Here is a 22,593-nt window from a genome sequence, read left to right as displayed (position 1 = left end):
GAATGCAATAACAGATTAACAGAGTTGAAAGGGACCTTAGGTCATCTAGTCCAACCCTCCACCTAAGCAGGAGACCCTGCACCATTTCTGACAAATGGCGCCTTCTTGAAAGCCTCCAGTGATGAAGCTTCCACACCTTCCGAAGACAACTTCTGTTCCATGGGTTGATTGTTCTCACTGTCAGAAAATTCCTCCTTATTTCTAGACTGACTCTCTCCTTAATCAGTTTCCATCCATTATTCCTTGTCTGGCCATCAGGTGCTTTGGAAAATAGCTTGAAAATAGCCCCCACCCCACCTCTGTGGCAATCCCACAAATATTGGAAGATTGCTATCATGTCTCCCTGGTCATTCTTTTCACTAGACTAGCCATGCCCAGTTCCTGCAACCATTAACTGGAAATATTGACCTGTTTACACAGAGAAAAGCAGAAAGACAATCCATCTAAGGAAGAGACCTTTGGTGGACTGAGGTGGCTCCATTGCATTTTGCTTGTATTGAGTACAAGCAATATCCAACTATCCACTCACTCCAGTGCTAGATGTCAAAATACAGGCTACAGACATGACATAAATATGCCAATTACAGACTGGAGGGCACAAAAAGATGGAAAGGAAGTAACAGAAATATTTATTGCTATTACAAATAGTCCTCATCCTATGACTATTTGTTTAGTGACTATTCAAACTTACAATGGCACTGAAAAAAGTAACTTATAATTGATTCTTTCACTTATAATTGTAGCAGTAAACCCCCAGGGTCATATGATTAAAATACGGGCACTTGACAACCAGCAAGTATTTGCAATGGTTGCAGCATCCCGGGGTCATGTGATCATCATCTGCAACTTCCCAGCCAGCTTCCAACAAGCCAAGTCAATGAGGGAAGCGGGATTTGCTTAATAACTATGTGATTCATTTAACAACTGCAGTGATTTGCTTAACAATCGGGGCAAAATTGGAACAACTCACTTAACAACTGATCTGCTTAGCAAAGGAAATTCTGGTCCCAATTGGAGTTGTAAGTCGAGGACTTATGCCCCTCAAAATCCCAATATCACCTCTATCCAAAAAGGATATTAAGTGTATTAACGAGTAGGATATTCCAACAGAACTCTCTCTGCTTTCCATTCTAAACAAGCAAGTATTATAAATACCGCATTTAATGCTCTTTAAAATGACTTGGGATACTTGCAACCCATCTCAAGTTTGCATTTTGCTTTGCATCTTCCTCTCCAGTTCTACAACTTACCTTTTTAAACTTAGCACGTTATAAAATAACCTTGAAATGTATTTGGTAGGGAGAGTCACATCTGAAATGTCAGCTGGACATTTCAGATGTTGCTGTTATTTTGCAGATTTTATTTTTAGTTACCGTATATACTCGAGTATAAGCCGAGTTTTTCAGCACGTTTTTTGTGCTGAAAAGCGGCCCCCTCGGCTTATACTCGAGTCTACGTCTCGATGTACTTTTAAAAGATACTGTATTTTTGATAGATGTCCAGCAGGGGGCGCTGCATAATAAAAATGAGCGCCGAACATTTTGCACTTTTGCACTTTTATTGTTTTTCGTTCAAATAAATATTCATGTTATTTTACTTGGCTCTATCTTTATTTTTTACATTGACCAATAGCTGCCTCATTTCCCACCCTAGGCTTATACTCGAGTCAATAGTTTTTCCCAGTTTTTTGTGGTAAAATTAGGTACCTCGGCTTATATTCGGGTCGGCTTATACTCGAGTATATACGGGTATTTATATTTATTCTATCAATATTAATTTAAGAGCTGTGGTGGCGCAATGGTTGGAATGCAGTACTGCAGGCTATTTCTGCTGACTGCCTTTTGCCAGCAGTTTGGCAGTTCGAGTCTCACTGGCTCAAGGTTGACTCAGCCTTCCATCCTTCTGAGGTTGGTAAAATGAAGACCCAGATTGTTGGGGACAATACGCTGAATCTGCAAACTATTTAGAGAGGGCTGTAAAAGCACTATGAAGCAGTCTATAAGCCTAAGTGCGATTGCTATTAATTTGAATAAGGACCCAAAAGAGACCTCACCAGACCGGAAATGATAAAATTCCTGATAACACGTTACGGTTTCAAGTACTCCTGCTTTATGGAGAGGATTTAAAACTAATACTGTGAAATAAAGTACCATGCATGAAATTGTTGGAGCTAGGATGTCACTGCCCTGATCCTCATTGCAACTTTAGAAATACAACACCAAAAAGAGCCTCCAAAATCTTAATTAGCAGCCATAAGGACTTGAAATGAAAATGAAGGGGCAAACGAACAAAAATCCCTTGAAAAACAATGCAATGCAAAGATCTGTCTTTTAAGAAAAGTACAGCATTCTTACCCCCTGGAGTATGGCATTTTTTTGGCAGGAGAAAAGTATATGGCCTCTGCTTATACGTCAGGTCAAATAAGTAAACCTAAAAATCAAAGAAAGGCAATGAATCTACAAACCACATAGGAACAGTAAGTTTTCAGCCAGAATTACTCACAAGAAAACCCTAACTTGGTGCTGATTAACGCATGTAAGTCTAGCGGAAGCTATTCATGTTTTTTGTAGGACAAAGGAAAATGTGCATTTAGAAAAAGTCTAAGTAAAATTAATGTATAAGATGTACAAAGTATGATATATAATATATAATATATAAGAACTATGTAAAATTGATGATAATATGATTGTAGATACTATAATTTAAATGATGGCATAATATTTATTTATTTATTTATTTATCAAATTTTTATACCGCCCTTCTCCCGAAGGACTCAGGGCGGTGTACAGCCTAAATAAAACACAATATATATATACAATTAAAATCCCAATTAAAATAAAGCATATTACAAAAAGGCCTATTTTATAATATAGGATAATGAACCATAGAAATAGGATTTATGTAAATATGAATGTTAAGAATGATACTGATACTGATAGGGAAATCCTGTAATGATTGTAAATTTGTGTTTTGTGTTTTAAATGTTGGAAAAATTTAACAACTATATATTTTAAACAATAAACTGAATATCAACTTTAAAAAAAAAAAGAAAAGAAAAAGTCTCTTGTAAAATGGGATTCAAAACTGCATGAATACAGCGGAAGATTTAACCTTCATCTAAACCAGGGGTCTCCAACCTTGACAACTTTCAGACTTGTGGACTTCAACTCCCAGAGTTCCTCAGCCAACAAAGCTGTCTGAGGAATTCTGGGAGTTGAAGTCCACAAGTCTGAAAGTTGCCAAGGTTGGAGACCCCTGATCTAAACCATGAGAAAAATCAATTTCAGTTCTTAGAAATCTAAAGAATGAGTCATCTTTTGGTTGAGGAAGCAGCTCTGCCAATCAGGACAGACCAGACTCCTAGTTTTTGGTATTAACGGCTTCCCACCCCTCTCTGAAACTATATTCATGAGCAGAAGAATGGTTACCTAAGGCTAGTGGAGGAAGCTGGATTTGCTTAACGACCGCATGATTCATCTAACAACTGTAGTCATTCGCTTAACAACTGTGGCATAAAAAAAGGTCATAAAATTGAGTGCTATTCACTGAACTGCCTTGCTTAGCAACAGAAATGCTGGCCCCACTCGTGGTCATCGTAAGTCAAGGACTACCTGTATGGAGTCGAGGCAAAAGATTTGCAGCCAAATCCTGGTCTGGGGAACCTGATACAGACTGCGGCAGAATTTCATAATCATTTATTTTCTGGCTAACTCTTTGTAGACATTAATCAGCTTTTGCGTCTGCAGTAGCTATTACAGGACCAATTTATTTGAGAAAGCAGCAATTACTGGGTGCAATATATGAAATTCAATACAATGGGGATGGGTGTGGGATGGCTAGAACAGCTTGGAAGCGCTGGGGGTTTTATCAATGGATTGAAGGCCATCTGAGGTTGACCATTTAAATGTCCTGATAATATTTCACAATGACTGAATCAGCCTGAGTGCTGAAATCAGCTCAGCGAGCTGCTGAAATCAGCCGAAGATTAACAGAATAACGGAGTTGGAAGAGACCTTGGAGGTCTTCTAGTCCAGCTCCCTGCTCAAGCAAGAGAATCTATACAATCTCAGACAAGTGACTGTCCAATCTCGTTATAAAAACCTCCAGTGATGGGGCGCCCATAATTTCTGAAGGCAAAGCTGTTCAACTGGTTAACTGTTCTCACTGTTAGGAAATTCCTCCTTAGTTCTGGGTTGCTGCTCTCCTTGATTAGTTTCCATCCATTGCTTTTTGTTCTGCCTTCAGGTGCTTTGGAGAATAGGTTGACACCTCCCCCTCTTCTTTGTGGAAGCCCCTTAGATATTTATTTATTTATTTATTTATTTATTTATTTATTTATTTATTTATTTATTTATTTATTTATTTATTTATTTATTTATCACATTTTTATACCGCCCTTCTCCAAAGACTCAGGGCGGTGTACAGCAAATAAAACGACAATAATACAAAAAACCATTTAAAATACCATAACAAAGTTAAAAATCTAATTAAACTGCTGTATAAAACCCCTGTTAAAAGCCCGCTAAAATCCCTAATTATTAAAATCAATCAATCAGGCCAGCCCCGCTTGAGGAGAAAAGAAAGTCTTGAGCTCGCGTTTAAAGGAACAGTCCTTTAAACTAACCAATAAGAACAATTGGAACAGTCTTAGATTACCTGTTCTCCTCCCATGTTGACCAAGAGCTCGGTACCATCCGGGCTGAAAGTGACGTAGGTAGCTACCAAAACTCTCAGTCGGTTATTGTAGTCAGGTAATTTCACTGGAAGATGCCCTACAGAAGAGGGGAAAAAAACCCCAAGCACAAATGAATACATACAACTTGAAAGAATGGACCCTGCGTTTAGCTAAATATTTGCAAGGAAATAGATTTTTTTTTTAAATAAAAAAAAGCTATATCCATTTATTCTGCAGATTCTACGTTCAGCAAAAAAAAAGAGTCATTAACTACTTTGTAGCAAAAGCGATCAAAAGCTAAGGATCCATCTTTACTCCATGCAAGAGCAAGTTACTCAAAAGTACACTCATTTTTCCCCATAATAGGCTGACACCCCCCACCCCATGAATTTTGTTGAATGCACTAAAACCGTCTCCTGGATAGGGGCCCATCCAGAGGTTATCTTACCTGCTACGTAGTATTGAGCAGCGCCATCTGGGAGGGGTTTCTGTCGATCGCAGAACGTATGGACGCCAGCCACAGGGTTCTGTTTCATGCTTTTCCTAAGGCAAAAGAGAGAGGAAAATTTGTATTTTGTGCATACATTTTCTTCTCAAGACGTTTCTCCTTCTATTGGTGAGGAGAAAAAGAAAATCATGACAGCCCAGGCATATTAAGAGAGGGAAATTTCAACATAGTTATGTCAACACACTGGAGCACGTCTGGTAGATTTTGTAAATTTTACTGCAACAGACTGAGATTCATAACCTGATTCCCCCAAAATAAGACCCAACTGGAAAATAAGTCCTAGCATTTTTCAGGATGCTCGTAATAGAAGCCCTACCCCCAGGGGTGAAATTCAAAATTTTGCCCTACTGGTTCTGTAGGCGTGGCTTGTTGGGCGTGGCAGGGGAAAGGATATTGTAAAATCCCCATTCCCTTCCCTCTTTGGGGCCAGCCAAAGGTGGCATTTGCCGGTTCTCCAAACTACTCAAAATTTCCGCTACTGGTTCTCCAGAACCTGTAGGTACCTGCTGAATTTCACCCCTGCCTACCCCCAAAATAAGCCCTAGTTAAGATTGTCAGCCAGATGGATGCATTTAGTATGGTATTTCCCCAAAAATAAGACCTAACCAGAAAATAAGACCTAATGTGTCTTTTGGAGCAAAAATTAATATAAGAGCCGGTCTTATTTTTGGGGAAGCACGGTAGCATCTCAAACTAACAAACTGACCAGGGCATAATATTTTTTTGAACGGAACTTCATGACATCAAATATTATTTTGAATTCCAGGAAGCCCCCAACCTGCAACTGCTGCTTTAGTTAAAGTTCAAAGTTATGGCAGTCTAAGAAAAAGTGATTCTCCATTTGTTCTCATCCTTGTGACTGGTGTTATCATCCCTGCAGTCGCATGATCACAATTCAGGTGCTTGGCAATTGATTTGTATTTACGACTGGTTGCAATGTCCTGTGGTCACGTGATTGCAATTCGCAACCTTCTTAGCCAGTTTCCAACAAAAAAACATTGATTGTGGAAGCCGGATTCGCTTAATGGTCATGGAATTGGCTAAACGGTATAAATGGTCATAAAACTGGGACGAGTAATGACTTGCTTTACAACCATTCTGACTTACGACAGAAATGCGAGCCCCAATTGTGGTCTTAAGTCAAGATCTTCCTATACGAGCATGCAAACAAAACACATGCCCACCCACACACAGATGTATAAATAAATTTAAAGAGAAATAAATGCAGTATTTTATCATTCTTGTCTGCTTTTTTGCCCTTATTAACTGTCTATATTTTCTTCCAGCCATAAACAAGAGTGTAGGAGTGTATATGTGTTCATGCAGTGGGATATCTTCAGGCATGTTTAGATGGTTAAAAAGAACTAAGACAGGAGGGGTCCTGGGTGCTCTCTGAGCTTGCTTGTTTTCTTGCAGATTACCCAAACCACCCTAACACTGATGATGTTACCTAGTTTCGGTAATGAAATGGCTGCAAGAAAACAAGCAAGCTCAGAGATCACTGAGGACCCCTCATGTCAACCCTGAGCTACAAATATTCTCCTTCATTAGAACGAAGACAATGCGGAATTTGAACGTGCTGCTTGCTGGATTAGATCCAAACAAAAATGCTTCTTGTCCTTCAGAAGTTAGCCCTCTAAGTTATCAGTCTTCACTTCTGTTACCTGTGGTTGTGGATCATGCGTATGTCGTAAATCCGGACAAAGGGCCCACTGGCTCCCACGGCGAGATAGTTATTGTCCTGGGGATTGACGGTGAGGCACTTTGCCTCCACAAGCTGCCCACAGTATTCAGTCAGATCTATCAGAACTTCTGAGTGTTTGCTATTCTCTCGCAAGTCATACTGTCTAAAAAAATAAATAAAAAAGGAAGAATAAAAATATTAGCAGGATTTCAGAAATCAGAAGCATCATGCATCAGAGTCTTCGGAGAAGGGCGGGATATAAATGTAAACCAAAAAAAAATCACAATTTTGACCCCACCATGAAAAAGTGAGCTAAGTAATTAATAAAATTAATTATTAAAAATAAGCAATGTATTAGTGGATTGCTCAATTCTAAATTCAACTAAATCATGTTTTAGAGCAGGGGTCTCCAACCTTGGCAACTTTAAGCCTGGAGAACTTCAACTCCCAGAATTCCCCAGCCAGCAAAGGTCCTCCAGGCTTAAAGTTGCCAAGGTTGGAGACCCCCGTTTTAGAGCAAGGCTCCCCACCCCCCAGTCTGTGGACCAGCATCGGTTCATATCATGCCATCAACTGTGCCACACAAACAAGCAAAGACCCATCCCTGGGATGTAGGCAGCATACGAAATCACGTCTGTCTCCGGTCTGTGGAAAAAACTTTCTCCATGGAACCGATCCCTGGTGCCCAAAAGGTTGGAGGGGAAGGGGGGTTGTTTTAGAGGGTCACTTTATTGCAAAGTCCTGGTTTTAAGCCCTAGCGGTACAGTTTATTGGTTTGGCCAATAAATTTAATTTCTGCAGTAATTAAACAGAGCGGAACCCTAAGCTGTGTGTGAGCATTCCAAGTAATGCACCCATAGAAAACAAACTCCGAGGGACTCGAGCTCCACAAAGAACAGTTTATTGGATATATCATATTGGCACAAACTGGTGAAAGCCGACTCTGAGGTTTCCTGCGGCCTTTACCTAATTAAAAGTAAAAGTTTTCCCTTTTGCCCCCAAATCATTGGCCACACTGTCCAGCCCAGGTGCGGGTTGATTGGTTGCTGGGTAACTTGCTCCTCCTCTGGTCAGCCACCTGTGAGAATGACCTTGGTTCTCACAGTAAAATTTATATTGTTTTGGCTACAAAACCCCATCTAGCTATTTTCCCCCGTCCCACTGCTGTGTGGCAACCCTGAAGCCTTCAAGATGGCTTCAGCCAGGTTCACTTCAGGGTTGACCCTGTGTTCTCTCAGAACATCAAGAGAAACTGTACCTGATTAGCCCGTCTTCCGCCGCACTCCAGAAGGTGTTGGGCCACATCGGAGCTGTGGCAATTCGCTTGACTCTGTTTTTGTGATCCCCAAACATGTGGGTCGTTTCTTTGACAGTCAAGTCATGGACGTGCACTTTGGAATCAGCAGCCCCAGTAATAAGTATCCGGTCCTCTGCATGCGGCAAGAACTGTGGAAAATAAGCATGGTATCTTTCATGGCAAGAAGGCCTTCCCCGCTGACAGATAGAAAGACATCTTTGGAGGAGCATGTCACTTAACAGCCACAGATTGTTGGCTTTGTAGTCAAGTACCTACTCATCCTAACTTCAACATTTAATCCTTGATACAGCTACAGGTGGTCCTCAGCTTATGACCCCCAATTGAGTCCAACCTTTGTTTTTAAACGAGACAGTTGTTAATTGAACTTTGCCCCATTTTACAATCTTTTTGTAGGTTAAGCAAATCGCAGCAGTTGTTAAATTAGTCTCACGCTTGTTAAGTGAATCTCTCCCCCATTGACTCTGCTGGTCAAGAAGTCACAAAAGGTGATCAGATGACTCTGGGACGCTGCAACCATCATGAGTCAGTTGCCAGACTTCCAAATTTTGATCACATGGCTACAGGGATGCTGCAATGGTTGTGAACTGTGAAAAATGGCCATAAGTCACTTTTTTAAATGCCGTTGTAACTTCAAACGGTCAACTAAATGAACTATTGTAAGTTGAGGACTACCTAGTATTTTACCACCTTCTTCCAAATCTGTTGTGGTCCGCCAGCAGCCTGCAGAGCTGGCAATGGAATCAGACAGTGATGAAGCTGAGGAAGAACATGGGCCAGTCCTGGAGACTGGGGAAGGCCCGGATGAGGGCTCTGCGTCGGAGGCAGAGAAGGGGCCACGGCCATCGGGGAGTGATGTGCAGACTCTGGAGCCTCCAGAGACTGATAGTAGTGAGGCAGAGGAACAGGAGGAGCCTGTTCCTAATGCACGCATGAGAAGAGCTGCCAGAAGGCAAGAGCAGCTCAAGCAAAAAGGATGACTCGAGAATAGGGCCAACAGATGATTAGCCCCTCCCATAAGGCTTAAAACAGACCAGCAACGGCGTTTGGGCTCTTTGCCGGAAAATAACGTCAATAGCTTCGTCTTGTTGCATTTATTTCGTATCAGTGTCTTCTGAACTTTTGCCAAGAAAGGCCTTTGGCAGTTTGCCTAATTGGACCAAGGTTGATGATAGAACTGAGGAATTTGTGTTGGGAGGAATTTGCTTTAATTTAATTGAACTACGCTGAGAATGAAGTAATTCTCAGCTGTTCTAATAAAGTTCGTTTGTTTTTACACTGATTGAGTTTCCTACTACCTACTTGGGCCAACAAAATTCACCCACCTTGACAGAGAAGATGTTTGCCGTATGCCCCGTGTGCATGGAAAGGAGTTTCTTATGGTGCAGAGGATCCCACACAATGGTGTGCTGGTCATCAGAGCCAGAAGCCAGCAAGCTGAAAAGTCAAGACAGACACAAAACCGTATATTAGCAAACCGTTGCTACAAACTCATGTCTTTCTGCATTCGTTTGCCGAGATCTCTTAAAGTCAAATCAAGTCAATCTCTTAAAAGACAACCTCATAGAGATGCTCATCTCTCATAGAACAGTGTTTCCCGACCTGAGCCATGATACCCTAGCCAGCATTGGGATACACACTTTAAAAAAGGGCTAAGGTTGGGAAACAATAATATAGAGCAGTGATGGACAACCTTTTTCTCGTCATGTGCCAAAAGTGTGCGCACGCATGCGTGTCGGCACCCATAATGCAATGCGCTCCCCTGTGCATACACGCATGATCCCCCACTCTCCCCGCACCCCCCCATGCATGCAATTGCCCCACCTGTTTTTGGCCTAAGGCCACCCTGCAGCCTCCTGGACCCAAAAACAGGCCGTTTGGGTGTGCCACACCCCCTGCATTCCCCCGCCATCTGTGCATGCATGCATACCCCCCCCCGCATATGCGCACACGTCTCCCATATGCGCCCCTCCCCTCAGGCATCCTGAAAATCAGCTAGCTGGCGGGAGGCGTGCGCTGCTTGTGCGGTGGAGCTGAGCTGGGTGACGGCTCACGTGCCCGGAGAGGGCTCTGAGTGCCAGCTGTGGCACGTGGCCATAGGCTCACCATCATGGATCTAGAGCAAGGGTCCCCAGACCCAAGGGCCACGGCCTATTAAGAATTGGGCCACACGAGAGGAGGGCCAACATGCATGTGTGTATGCAGCTCAACTCGCACGAGGGGTGGGAAGGCGCACACATACATGTGCATGCCAGTCTGCTGCTCACATGGCCCAATTCCCCTCTCCTTCTCTCCCAGCTGAGCCACAAGCCGCAAATAATGGGAACTACTGATCTAGAGCCGATGGGGGTTTCAGAGCACAGCAAAGAACTCTCAAGGAGCAACTGTCAATTATATTTGTAACTTAGTTCACCAGGAATCTATTAACAAGGCTGGTAAATGAACACTATACACCTCCAGAAAATACTATTAGAAATTCTCCCCTGGGCTACATAGATTTTCTATAGGCATTCATTGAAAGTGCCTATTCTTTCTTAAGGATACTTTCATATTCAGATTAAAGCCTGAATTAAGCATAAGAGCCTTCCTACTCTTGCCAGAACCCATAGGCACTGCATTCTTCATGCAAAATATTTCTTCAACCTTCAGCAAAGTCTCTCTGAATTATATTATGTAATCCTTGACACATGTGGTTATTGTATGAGATACTTAAAATAGGTTCCGCCTTACTGTGTGTCACTCTTCCTAAATGCTCGAACATAACGTTGGATGAAGTAAAATTTAAGAATGGTCTTTCAAGGTCAGAATTAGACTTAGACCATGGGTCTGCAATGTTAAACATTCAAAAGAGCCATTTGTACCTGTTTCCCACAGAAAAAAAAAACACCGGAAGCCACAAAACCTGGGTGGGTGTGGCCAACTCAATGTCACTCATTCCCACCCAATCACATGACACCCTCAGCCATGCCTACCCAGGTTTTGTGGCTCCCAGTGTTTTCTGTAGGAAACAAGTATCTCTCTCTCTCTGTGTCTCTCTCTCTGTGTCTCTCTCAGGCCAGGCGAGGAGTGACTGGAAGGAGAGCGCGAAGCGTGGGGCCAGCCAGTGGTGGATTCAGCCGATAGGGAACCACAGCAGGGGAACGAAACAGCCGCATGTGGCTCCGGAGCCGCGGGTTGCAGACACCCGACTTAGACTACCTTTGCTGTCACTTTGAATGTACGCTAATCGACATACATGGAATTTTAAATTTCGTTGCTTACAGCTCTCAAAGGGTCACCACCTCCAATATGCACGACACAGACATGACAAAATAAATAAATACCAAATTGTTCATAGACCCACATATATTATATGACACAGAGAAACAACACAGTCTAGTTCGGATGTAATCCATGTACATGGTGAGAGAAACGAATCTTGCGAGTTTACCAGAAGGATGGCACAGGGAACAAAGCTGTTACAGAACAGGGCCTCTGGTGACTCAGACTGCTAAGACAGTCTGTTATTAACACAGCTGCTTGCAATTACTGCAGGTTCAAATCCCACCAGGCCCAAGGTTGACTCAGCCTTCCATCCTTTATAAGGTAGGTAAAATGAGGGCCCAGATTGTTGGGGGCAATAAGTTGACTTTGTATATAATATACAAATGGATGAAGACTATTGCTAACATAGTGTAAGCCGCCCTGAGTCTTCGGAGAAGGGCGGGATATAAATGCAAATAAAAAACAAACAAAAAGACCCCACTAACCCTAACCCTAACCCTGCTAGAAATACTTTGAAACCTCCTCCCAGAGGAGAGCAACAGACACAAACTAAAGTGATCCAGCACTCCCCTGGCCCATCTCCTAGCTTTAGAGAAAAATCTATTTTCAGAGACATGCTTACTTTCCCTTTTCATTCCATTCAAGGCAGTTGACACAGCCAGCATGACCCTAAAAAACAAAACAAAACAATGTCAGAGCTTTACCAATTTCAGATTACTCACTCAGAAGGATAAAGGAAAATCTACCGTATTCTGACATGGCCCATTTTTCTTGCTGTTTATAGCTTTTCAGAGTTTCTTCTGATCATTGAACGGTGTTCCGTTTTGCTTCCATTGCTAATCCTAATGCATCCAAGCCTGTGTGTGTATCTTTTGAACACATCTTCCTACATCATATTATTGAAGTAATATGAGTTAAGGTATGGGAAATGGGAAATGATCTCAGCTTACACTGAGAGGTAAAGAGAAAAGTGATGAATTCTAGAGCAGAGGTCTCCAACCTTGGCAACTTTAAGACTTGTGGACTTCAACTCCCAGAATACCTCAGCCAGCTTTGCTGGCTGAGGTATTCTGGGAGTTGAAGTCCACAAGTCTTAAAGTTGCCAAGGTTGGAGACTCCTGTTCTAGAGCACCTCATGATTTATTCAATGCTATTTTTTAATTGTATGGTCAACAAACTACATCCTTAATATTTACAAGACCATTTTTATAATAGTACTCCAAATAGTACTCCAATTTTAACTCTCAACTTATCTTAAATATAACACTAAAGCACGATTAATTTAGAAAAAAAAAACCTACAGGTAATCCTTGACCTAAAATCACTTGTTTAGTTACCATTCAAAGTTACAACAGTGCTGCAAAATTGATTTATGACCGCTTTTCACACTTATGACTGCTGCAGCATCTCCATGGTCACGTGATCAAAATTCAGATGCTTGGCAAGTGGCATGTACTTATGACAGTTGCAATGTTCCAGGATCATGTGATTCACCTCTTGTGACCTTCTAACAAGCAAAGTCAATAGGGAAGCCAACAATTGGTATTACTAACTTAACTGCTGTAATTCACTTAACTGTGGCAGAAAAGGTCATAAAATGAGGCAAAATCAGGGGTGAAATCCAGCAGGTTCTTACAGGTTCTGGAGAACCGGTAGCGGAAATTTTGAGTAGTTTGGAGAACTAGCAAATACAACCTCTGGCTGGCCCCAGAGTGGGGTGGGAATGGAGATTTTGCAGTATCCTTTCCCTGCCATGCCCACCAAGCCACGCCCACAGAACCAGTAGTAAAAAAAAAATTGAATTTCACCACTGGGCAAAACTCACATAGCAACTGTCTTGTTAATAACAGAAAATTTGGGCTCAATTGTGGTTGTAAATCAAGATCTACCTGCAATTTTACCCCTACACAGGGTTACCTATAATAGAGTCTGGTTAGCTGTGGATGTCTTTCCAACCTAATCACTTCTAAATACAGATTGAGGCTCCCATCGTTCTCACTCCCACAGATCATAAGGACACCCAGTTGCCACCAAGTTATCACAATATCTCAACAAGAGAGATACTTTAAAATAAATTAGACGACGATTACTCCTGTCCCACTGAAATGATTTTTCCTTGTTATTTTTCCCCTTTGGGGAGGGTATTTTTGATATTGATTTATCAATATCAAAAGGTGAAACTACTGCATCCTGACCCTGCTTATTCCAATTCCATTTTGAAATTGTTTCTATTCTTTCTGAGGGAGGGATTCACCATAGACCAAACTGGGCAATGTTGCTGGCACATCTAAACTTGGCCCTAATAATGAACGGCCCTAGTCATGGCAATAACAGATTTCCCCATAACAATCTCAGGTCTAACAACAGTCACACTAAAGTTTGATAAGCTGCTCATTAAAGAAAAAAAATTGGGGGGGCTGGGGTTTAGCAAATTAAGGTTTTCCTACCCTGTTTCCCCCAAAATAAGACATCCCCTGATAATAAGCCCAATGGGGCTTTTGAGCGCATGGCAATAAGGCCAAGCGCTTATTTCAGGGTTCAAAAAAATATAAGACAGGGTCTTATTTTTGGGGAAACATGGTATTATCTTTTCAATCTGTTAAATTTAGAAAAAAATTTAGGGGAAATAAGGTAAAACATCTTAAGAATAATGAACCTTCAATAAATTAGGAAATGCTTTACAAATAAAAAAATATTATTTTTGCAACCATGACCGTCCTCCACTTACTTGCAGCTCCGCTTCCAAGCCCAGACGCTGAATGAATGGGTCGGTAACATGATAGTGTCGCTCAAAACTCAGGGCACCTTTTTCCTATAAACAACAGATAAATAGAATTCATGGAGAGGCCTTAAGAACGTTCTCATCCAACCATAAGTCTTCAGCGTAAGACACCATGAAGGAGAATAGATACCTCTGATCTCCAAATACTCAAAATAATAATAATAATAATAATAATAATAATAATAATAATAATAATAATAATAATAATAATAAAAAAAAAAAAAAGATACCTAGGACGCTGGCAGCAACCCGTATCAACCATTAGCATCAGTCAAATGCATTTGTGATGCATTTTTGAATGCTCAGTTGACTGAGTTTCATGTTCAATGAATAAAGTAAATAATAATTGATTATTGGTTGATACGTAGGATGCTGGCAGCAATCCGTATCAACCATTAGCACCAGTCAATGGTATTTGTGATGCATTTTTGAATGTTCAGTTGACTGAGTTTCATGTTTAATGAATAAAAGAGATAATAATAATATCTAGGTCCATCTAACTTTCCCTTTCCTGATCTATTCTACTGACTAGATTTTTCCTGAAATGCAACAGTCAGAACTGGATGAAATATTCAAAATGAGATTAATCAATACAGAACATACTGATAGCGGAGATAGATTTCCCCACAACAATTATCTTACTAGATTTATTATGGTCACCAACTCCAAAAGACCCTGGCTGGCTTTGATTTGGGAACTAGACTTTGATGAATGTAGCTTTAAGTTGCATCTAAAAATATCTATTTTACATACTGACATATATTGATTCATATTCAGCTTGTTAACAAGTGAAATGGAAGGATTTCTATTCCTTGCAGTCATCTGGTTGTTAGCACTGAGTCATTGAGACCACTTGGAGGTTTATCTGCAATTCTCCATCATTCATTCAGAACTGAAGAAGCTTCTTAGATGAGAAGTGAAATGTCTTCAAGCAAAAACAAAGAAACTCCAGTTGCCTTTTTAAAAAGCACCTTAGGGACAACCATGACCTGGATGACTGAGAATCTCCATAGATATTTCATTTCCATCTTCCAGAGGATTAGTTATCCCTCCAATTCTGTGTCATCTGCAAATTCCTTCTCTTCATCTTCATCTATCTATTCATCTATCTCTATCTCTTCATAAGACATTAAAATGTTGAATATTATGGACCGTAAGGCTAAACAACGGGACACAACACTTGATGTCTTTTGCTTTCTGATGAAGATAGATGAATAACATGGTTTTCTAATCAGTTTAGGAAACATCTCTTAGAAACTGTCACCCAGTCGGTGTTTAACGAGCTTGCAAATTAGAACATCGCACAATAAGCAGTAACCACAGTTTGTCAAGTCTCGTGACAAAACCAGGGGGAATAATCTAGATGTATGACAGCAGAAGAGAGCACCTAGGATCAATAGAAAGGGTCTCTTTCTAAAGATGCAAAGAATGAGAAATGGATGAATAAGGCTCAGCAGCTTGTTCCATTCATCTTGGGCATGACTTTTGGCAAAGACACAAAGCCGCCTCTGACGAAGAAGACAAACAAACAGACAGGAGCAACAAGAAAATCGGTCCCCAAGATGGCCTCTCTAAAAGCTTTCCTCCTCCACTTCAGCTCACCCTCTAGCGAAATGCTGTTAATGACTCTTTAAGACAAGTAGTACCTTGAGCTGCCTGCTAATGAGGTCTCTAATAATATTTGCTTTTGCCATCTTTTCACAATAGGGCCTACGAAAGCAAGTTAGTGATGGTGTTGCTGTGAATCCAAGCATTCCAGCAGAGTTCATGTCCATTGAGAAGGCATTGAAATTACCTGTAATTTGGAGAGAAGAGGAGGAAGAGAGAGAGGAGAAAGCTTTGAAATTATTTATACATAAAATTATGGAGCTGTTCTAGCCGACAAAAGGAAATTTTAACATGGGGTTTTCAAATATTTCCCTCAGTCATTTGATTTCTAAAGTTACGTACATGCATCCCTCTCCATAGATGGCGTCTTGGTCTAAATTCTTAGATGCAGTTCTCAGTGGAAATTAAAATACTCTCCCCCTCCCCAATAGCTTTCAGAAGTTTTAACTGATCACACAAGATCTCATTTTAAGACATCCGCCAATTTTCAAGATAAACAGCTTATATGGTGATTACAGAAACCATATATAATAAAAAGCATATGATTGTTAGGTGTATAATATAAACAACTTTGTAGTCACAATTGTTTTTTCACGTAAGTTGCATTCAAAAATAAGAATTTTCTTTCAATTTAGAAATAGCACAACAATGGAATATATGAAATTCTGACACCTTCAACATCGATGGTTAACACGGACAGACAAGAAAACTCAGTTAGGTTTTAGTCCATTGCAAAGCTGCTCCCCAAAACATTACTGATATCAAAGAACATCATTCCGTTCTGCCACAGCACAGCAGAGTTGATGAAATATTTGAAGACTTCTGAAATTTTATTTTATTTATTTGTCGAGTACGTATTAGATAATATATATAAGTATAAGCATGAATTGAATACATAAAATGAATACAATTAAAGGGAACATTAGGACAGGGACAGTAGGCACGCTGGTGCTCTTATGCATGCCTCTTACAGACCTCTTAGGAATGGGGTGAGGTCAACAGTAGCCGGTCTAAGGTTAAAATTTTGGGGTTTGGGGATGAAACCACAGAGTCAGGTAGTACATTCCAGGCATTGACCACTCTGTTGCTGAAGTCATATTTTCTGCAATCGAGTTTGGAGCCATTTACCTTAAGTTTGTATCTATTGTGTGCTCGTGCATTGTTGTGGTTGAAGCTGAAGTAGTCACTGACAGACAGGACATTGTAGCAGATGATTTTTTGAGCTATGCTTAGGTAAGATCGAAGGCGGCGTAGTTCTACATTTTCTAAGCTCAAAATTTCAAGTCTGGTGGCGTAAGGTATTTTGTTGTGAGCGGAGATGGAAAGCTTCCTCCAACACTAAAATTAAAGAGGGAAGCTTCTTCTAACAACTACAGTGATGAGATTGGACAGAGAGGTACATTTTGGAGTAGGGTAAGGAAAAGGCTAAGGCTTATGTGTTTCACTCATGAGTTCCATGGTGAGATTATAGTAATTATGGGTTGAATACTGTTGATCAGGAGCTGATTGGGATATTGGTATTCTAACCCCTCACAAAAGAATTTAAAAGCAGAGTAAAGGTATTTTATCCTCACAATGCTTTCAGTCAGTTGAGCTATACCAGCAGTTCTTAACTTAAAACCATTCATTTAATGACCTGTTCGAAGTTACAATAGTATTTTAAAAAGTAATTTATCACCAACCCTCACAAACGTGGCAGCATCCCTGGTCAATTAATCAAAATTTGGTTGCTTGGCAACTGCCATGTATTTAGGATGGTTGCAGTGTCCTGGGATCATCTGATCGCCATTTGTGACTTCCCAGATGGCTTCCAAACAAGCAAAGTCAATGGGGGAAGCTGGATTTGTTTAGTGATTGTGTGATCCACTTGACAACTGCCGTGATTTGCTTAACAACTTTGGGGAAAAGAGTCATAAAATCGGACATGTTTCAATTAACAATCACTTTGCTTAGCTACAAACTTTTTTGCCCCAACTGTGGTCATAAATTGAGGATTACTAAGGATCATTGAGCCACGGTGGCGCAGTGGTTAGAGTGCAGTACTGCAGGCTACTTCTGCTGACTGCAGGCAATTTGGCAGTTCGAATCTCACCAGGCTCAAGGTTAACTTAGCCTTATATCCTTCCAAGGTGGGTGAAATGAGGACCCAGATTGTTGGGGGCAAGAGGCTGACACTGTAAATCGCTTAGAGGGCTATAAAGCACTGTAAAGCGATATATAAATCTAAGTGCTATTCCTACTGCAATTACCCATATTGGTAAAAAAGTGTACAAGTGAAATGCTACTAAATTATATTTAAATTGAATAGTGTTGCTGTTGACGTATATGGCAGTAATCGTATTATTTAATATGGAATTGATTAAAATAAACATACCTTCAATGAAATTTAATTTTGGTTCTGGTTCTGCTCATTTTTTTAAATAATGCACCCTTACATATCATTCAAAGAGCCAATGCAATTCTCAATCCAAAAAAGATAGTAGGTTTTACAGCAGGGGTCTCCAACCATGGTCCCTTTAAGACTTGTGGACTTCAACTCCCAGAGTCCCTCAGCCAGCAAAGCTGGCTGAGGAACTCTGGGAGTTGAAGTCCACAAATCTTAAAGGGACCAAGGTTGGAGACCCCTGCTTTAGAGAATGCCACAAAAGTTTGGAAGTAACAATAAGTAAATTCTCTAATACTGTACTCACCTAGCATATAAGCAGTTTAATATTTTACATATGTAAACTCAATTATAAAAGCATTCTATGATGGATTAGAAAACAGTTCTATAGGACTACTAAGTGTAGTTATGTTTCCATAGCTTAGCTTTGCCTGACAAAGTCATCTTTCAGATATGTAACTTAAATTCCCAGAATTCAGAACCAGTGTGCCTGTTGCTCAGAATTCTGGGAACTGAATTGTACAGTTTTGGAGGATGAAGAAAGATGCAATAATTAATATAATCTGCTCCCAGAAGGAGCAATGACCAAAAGTACTAATTACAATCATTCTGAAAAATGATTTTCTAATGACAATTACTTGGCAGAATCATTTTAAAAATTTCCCTTCATATATTAAGTACAATGTAAAGCTACGAATGCTAAAAGTTGCTCTTGCAATAGAGAAAAATTAGGTTGGGGCATCTACGTTTTTAGAGCAACAAATGAAAACTTGGTTCTTAAGTCAATATTGTGATCTGAGCTCAGAAGGCCTATCATGGAAACCCATGGTAGACCTCATGATATACTAAAAGATTTTAGATTCAATTTTCCCATTATAGATACCAGATACCAGCTCTCATATTTCTGATAAACAACATTGTTGGATTAGACATGGGGCTTGGGTTTTATTAGAGAGAAAGAAATGTCTTTCTTTTGAAAGAAATTCATTTTTAAAAATGGAAATGTTTGTTAAATCTTAACAAAAAGTATCAAGAACAGAAAACAAAACTATAAAAATATAACACCCAACACATAATTTAGGAATATATATGTATGTATGTATGTATGTATATGTATGTATGTATAAAAATTTGTACCTTAAGGAGATCCAAAAGAAAGTTTAAGGATTCGTATAAATTGGACACACATAGGTTGAGTCATAGTTTGTTGAGCAAGTCACAATTGGATGAGATCACACATGCAGACCAGAAATGATTAACAGTAATTACTGGGGCACATAAGATTCTATATCCCAAATAAAACAACAACATAGCATGTGATAGTCATCGTAAATTCAGACTGGACTAGAATTGAAAGTGAATATTTAGGTTTCTAGTAAAAATTAATAGCAAGACTATTTTAAAATACAGGATACATTAATGTATGTTAATTAAAAAATACAACAGTCTTTTTTGGATATGTGTACATGCTTAACATGGCACCAAGGCAAAATAAACCCAAAATGCATGGGCATATTAATTTAAAAATGAAAATAACACAAAATCTAAATTAAGAACAATGCAACAAAATGAATGTTTATCTCAGCAAAATAGCCAAGAGTTTATGTTACTGAGAAACTGCAACAAGTGAAGCTATTTAAGAATTTATGAACCCAACACTTCGGATAAAATCCTTCCACAGCTACTAATATACTAGCTAATATACTAATATACACCCTGAGCCACATAAAAATTAATCTTAGCTAGCATTCTGGCCAAACCCAGCCTTATGTTTTAATTTATATTCAAGTATTTCATGCAAACCAAAAATCACTTCCCCGTAGCAAGATCCTTAGTATGATCATTGACAGAAATTACAAGTCACCGAAAATCAATAGCCTAAGAAAGGACAGTAATCATTCAAACAATAAATCAGGGTTTTCCAAGGGTTTTCCAAGATTCATATGCAACACCAAGCCACAATCAGTACAACCAAACCCCAAATCTAACAAACCATAATTAATTCCAGGCAATTTCAACCCAGCCACTGCTTTTAACGAAGAATTTTGACTCTCATTAGCGTAAGAGAAACTGCAGCATGGAAAGAAACTTGACAGATCCTTGCAAGGAATCCTGGTACAGTAGGAGCGATAGGAAGTGAGCAACAGCTTGTGCACATACATACTCAGGGGGATATTTCAGTTTGCTGTTATTTTCATTCCACCGCAACTCCTTCAGCCCAAAGATTGAGCCCACAAGAAACCTACACCAATAGCCAGCAAGGCAGGCTAGGAAAAAAAGCTCTTTCAAGAGAGAAAAATAGAGGAGGTCTTGAGAAAGCTAGAGAAGTGGCCGGAGGGAGAGCGAGCGGTGGTGCCTTAAGTGATCTGCTCTACTTCTCACTTTCCACCCCGCAGAGTGCAATTTGAAAAGCACAAAGTCTCTGCCAGAAGTTTGTGCCGAAGCAGAGGAAGTTTTGGGTTCTCAAAGATGCTCCACGCTTAAAGGAGCGCTTGGGATCCTGACAGCATCTCCTTGGAAGATCCTGGGCAGGAGACACCCATTCGCCAAACTTTGGGGAGTTAGTGCCAGGCTGGCGAAAAGAGGGCAAGCTGGATGCAACCCCCCCTGACTGGACCTGAAGGCATTGCCCCAAAAGCTTTGGCAACCAGGAGAGCAGGTGCCCCCAGCCCACATCCTTTCTCTCTTGGAAAGTGGGGTGGGTGGGGGGAGCAGTGGCAATTTTTTGGGGGGTGGGGAGGTTGGAGGGCAGATTCCCAACTGAGCCACGATCCCTTTTGGAATCTGCTGGGAAGAGCCACGCCAAAAGGAAAAGGGCAGGGTTGGGGTTTTTTTTGGGGGGGGGGAGATGGTAAGGGGGGTGTCAAGAAATCAAGGGGTAAGTGGGGGGGGCGATCAGAATGGACGCCTCTGGAGGAAGGCTCCTCCTCTTCCTCCACTCACCCCCATCGTCCCCACCTGCAGAAGACCGGCTCTCGCCCACCCCTTCAACAACTCCCTCGGCCGTGGCTGATGGGAGCTGTAGTCCAAAGGCGCCCTGGGTGGGGAAGGGAGGTTCTGAAGAGGACGGGAAGGAGAGCTCCGGGGGTTACCTGTCAGGCCTCCTCAAGGCAGGCTCAGCAGCCGCAGCAGCCAGTGGACGAAGCCCCCGAACTTCCATGCAGGGGGGCGGCCTGACCCCTGTGCCAGGGCAGGGGCCCCTCTAGGAGGTGAGAGAGGAGCGGCTGGAAGGCCGCCTGAGCCGCTCGCCAGGCTGCGTAGCACCGCCCGGCCCGGCTGGGACCTGAGACCTCGGCGGCCCCCGCCTCTGTTTATCCTTTCCAGCTGTCTCGGGCTCAGCAGAGCCCCCAACGCCGCCTCCCCCCCTCCTCCTCTTCTCTCTCCCTCCCTCCCCTTTCTCCACCGTTGCGCCCGGCAGTGCGCCTGCGCGACGCTAACTGCGCCACCAGCCCTTCTATCTCGGCGCCGGCCCTTCCGCCGCGCGAGCGGCGCAGGCACGCTCCGGGAATAAGCAAAACCCACCTTTCTTGTAATTCCCCGCGTCTCATTGGCCGGGGAAGGAGTGACAGCTCTTCCGCCCAAAGGGAACTCGCCAATTGGCGGGCGGGCCCGGGCCAATCTGCGCAGTTAGAGTAAGAGAAAGAGGGAGACGACACAGGGAACACAAGGGGGCGGGGTTATTACGGGGCGGAGGGGATGCTGGGACTTGAAGTTTTCCAAGGGGCAATGGTCTCCTAGGACAAAATAGATCCGTGTTTCTTGAACTTTTTGAGCTCGGGACCCCTTCGTACTTTTAGAAAAATTGGAGGGCTCCCCAAGAACTTCAGTTTGTCTGGGTTATGTTTATCGATATTTACTGTATTAAAAATTGAAATGGATGCCTTCATAGAATATTTATTGAACCATGTAAAAAAGAACCATTATTGTAAATATTCACATAATTTTTAAAAGTTAAATAAAAAAATAACTATTGTTTTAAGGAATAAAAATAATAATCCCAATGTCTTCAATATCTGGCAGATAGTTTTGATTTTGTGGACCTCCTAAGATCTTTGGAGATCCCCGGATATCCTTGTATTACACTTTTAAGAAATACTGAACTAGGGAAAGAAATACTACCGTTGGAGGTTAGGAAGGGAGGAAGTCAGCAGCAGCACACTACCACCGTTTTTGTGGTGGTGAGGGAGTCCCTTAAATTGTATACTTCCTGGGAAATTATTTCCTAATATCCATGCACAGAATTACATAGTTTCAGACAGTGATTTTTTTTAATGGAATATTGCCAAGGAGGGGGATACAAAGACATGTTGCAGAGAAGTGGTTGTTTTAGAAGTATGGAAAATTACACCCTTAAAATATAGGAACCTTTGCCCA

The 22,593-nt window shown here is 41.3% G+C and overlaps 1 protein-coding gene across 2 annotated transcripts in view; it reads right to left on the bottom strand.

Moving 5' to 3' along the window:
• Nucleotides 1–21,600, bottom strand: part of WDTC1 (WD and tetratricopeptide repeats 1) — a 36,790-nt gene extending 15,190 nt beyond the window's left edge. Inside the window, exons 1-10 of one of the 2 annotated variants that reach the window (XM_058195762.1) lie at nucleotides 21,312–21,600; nucleotides 15,875–16,023; nucleotides 14,175–14,258; nucleotides 12,069–12,115; nucleotides 9,508–9,619; nucleotides 8,126–8,313; nucleotides 6,848–7,030; nucleotides 5,124–5,218; nucleotides 4,657–4,772; nucleotides 2,355–2,430 (exon numbers count right to left, since the gene is read on the bottom strand). In XM_058195762.1, coding sequence (XP_058051745.1) covers nucleotides 2,355–2,430; nucleotides 4,657–4,772; nucleotides 5,124–5,218; nucleotides 6,848–7,030; nucleotides 8,126–8,313; nucleotides 9,508–9,619; nucleotides 12,069–12,115; nucleotides 14,175–14,258; nucleotides 15,875–16,003 — 1,030 coding nt within the window. In that variant the 5' untranslated portion in view covers nucleotides 16,004–16,023; nucleotides 21,312–21,600. The remainder of the gene's footprint in view (nucleotides 1–2,354; nucleotides 2,431–4,656; nucleotides 4,773–5,123; nucleotides 5,219–6,847; nucleotides 7,031–8,125; nucleotides 8,314–9,507; nucleotides 9,620–12,068; nucleotides 12,116–14,174; nucleotides 14,259–15,874; nucleotides 16,024–21,311) is intronic. The other variant, XM_058195761.1, reaches the window with a different exon arrangement.
• Between the last annotated feature and the right edge of the window lie 993 nt (nucleotides 21,601–22,593).

This window comes from Ahaetulla prasina, chromosome 10, assembly GCF_028640845.1.
Source record: "Ahaetulla prasina isolate Xishuangbanna chromosome 10, ASM2864084v1, whole genome shotgun sequence".
Classification (NCBI taxonomy): domain Eukaryota; kingdom Metazoa; phylum Chordata; class Lepidosauria; order Squamata; family Colubridae; genus Ahaetulla; species Ahaetulla prasina.
This window is presented reverse-complemented; position numbering and strand designations above follow the sequence as displayed.